Below are 1,956 nucleotides of genomic sequence, written 5' to 3'. Positions count from 1 at the left end.
GGGGGGGCGCCCCCCCCCGGGGCGCCGGCCCTGCCGCGCCTCCTAAGCGGCGCACTATCCAGTGCGCCACTGGGCCGGCCCAACTGATGCAATCTTTTAATCAGTAATAAAAAGTGATTGTTACTTGTTGAAAATTTTAATAAGGAAAAAATTTTGAGGCGGAAACATTTAATAGTGGTGTGGTGAAGATTTTTGGTTGTTTTAAAAAACTTAAAACACTTTTTCTGTTTGGCATTCTCAAGTTAGGCTTTTTATGAATAAAGCTATTTAGGGTAAAAAATCTTTCAGTCTCAATATTTGAGATTAAAAGAAATCGAGCAGAAAAGATGAAAATTAAGTTAACATAAAAAGTAAACAGATTGGCAATTATATGAGGTAGATATAATAGAAGTATTTCAGTTAGTCGTTTCTTGAGCGTGAAGTGCTAATGCAGGGTCAGGAGAAAACGGCAACTGTTAGGAATCAAAGTGGTGACATTTAAGGGGAAGAATGTTTAAACATTTTCCTGAAGTCAAGACGTGTTAGAATTGTGAAAATGCCTTGTTGTATAATCAGATAAGAAAAGGTGGAATGAAAGTGGAGGAAAAAACACCCCTTCTTTTATATAACCATAGAATATTATGTAATGGGGACTTGTGTCCGGTATATCCATTTGACAGGTTGAAGGTTACTTTCTATGTGGAAGTGCTGAACGGTCAAAGATAATGTATAAACTAACTGGATACCACAGTCTGTGTTCATTTCCTTGTTCTCAGGAACTCTTACTTCCTAGTTTTCTTCTACTTTCAATTCTCTTCTTCCAAGATTTCTAACATGCTGACTGACTCAGTTTCCAGCTTATCTTTTCCTGGCCTAACTACTTAAGTTTTGATGTTTCTTAACTGATTATTTTCAGATGAACTCTGCCACAACTTCCTATTGATTTCAAAACTACTTTATGATCTAATCCTCTAATTATTTTCTTTTCTTTTTTTTTAATCCTCTAGTTATAACAAAACCAATTCACATAGTGATTGTGAATTTTTAATCTTTTTTCCTTTTTTTCTTTATTATCTTCTTAAAAATTGTTTAAGTGTATTAAGTATTATGGTTATGTATGCAATGGTAAAATAATGTAAATTGGAGGTTATGTGCAATCTAAAATAAAGGGACATTGAAATGGCATTAATAAAAAAAGAAAAATGAATGGATTATGATTAGATTGTTATTCAGTATTTAAATGTGATATTCATAATTTTGTAGCTTTTTAAAAATTGAGATAATTCACAGACTATGTCAGTCATTAGGAAGTTTATTGCATATTCATTTTAGTCCACTAAGCTGCTTTAATACAATTTATGGATTTCTAAAATATTTTCAGGGATTCAGGAATTTGTTTCTGTGTGTTGTTGCTATTTACAGAAAAATATTAGTGGATGCTTAGTTTCAGAAGTTTAGACATCTGGGACCATTATGAAACAAGTTTAAATTATATTAAGTAGACTTCTAAAGGTGCTTAATAATGTAGACCTAGGATGTTTGACAATTAACAACACTGTAGACAGTAGGTGCTAGAGATTGTTTACAGTATTCAGCTTTTTGTAGTTTGAGAATTAGTGTCATTATGACCATGTTCTGCTTGTGTTATGCCTTAAATAAAGACAGGAGACTGCAGCCATTGCTTGCATTCACATTGTGACATGTATTCTCTGTGTTATTTGATAGGCTTTGGGTGTAGAATATGCATGCTCATGGTCATAGTAATGTGTCCTTAGCATTTCAGCAGGAACTTGATGCAAGGCATGACAAGTACGAAAGACTTGTGAAGCTTAGTCGGGATATAACTGTTGAAAGTAAAAGAACAATTTTTCTCCTCCATAGAATTACGAGGTGAGTAAACATCTTTAAAATTTGTTACAATTTGATATAGTTTATATATATATATATATATATATATATATATATATATTTTTTTTT

The 1,956-nt window shown here is 32.7% G+C and overlaps 1 protein-coding gene across 2 annotated transcripts in view; it reads left to right on the top strand.

The window, feature by feature from the left end:
• Window positions 1-1,956, top strand: part of TSNAX (translin-associated factor X) — a 34,461-nt gene that overhangs the window by 5,557 nt on the left and 26,948 nt on the right. For both annotated transcript variants that reach the window (XM_008569856.1, XM_008569855.1), the window contains exon 3: window positions 1,755-1,869. In XM_008569856.1, the coding sequence (XP_008568078.1) occupies window positions 1,755-1,869 (115 nt within the window). The remainder of the gene's footprint in view (window positions 1-1,754; window positions 1,870-1,956) is intronic.

Source organism: Galeopterus variegatus, unplaced genomic scaffold (genome assembly GCF_000696425.1).
Source record: "Galeopterus variegatus unplaced genomic scaffold, G_variegatus-3.0.2 Scaffold537, whole genome shotgun sequence".
NCBI lineage: Eukaryota > Metazoa > Chordata > Mammalia > Dermoptera > Cynocephalidae > Galeopterus > Galeopterus variegatus.
This window is presented reverse-complemented; position numbering and strand designations above follow the sequence as displayed.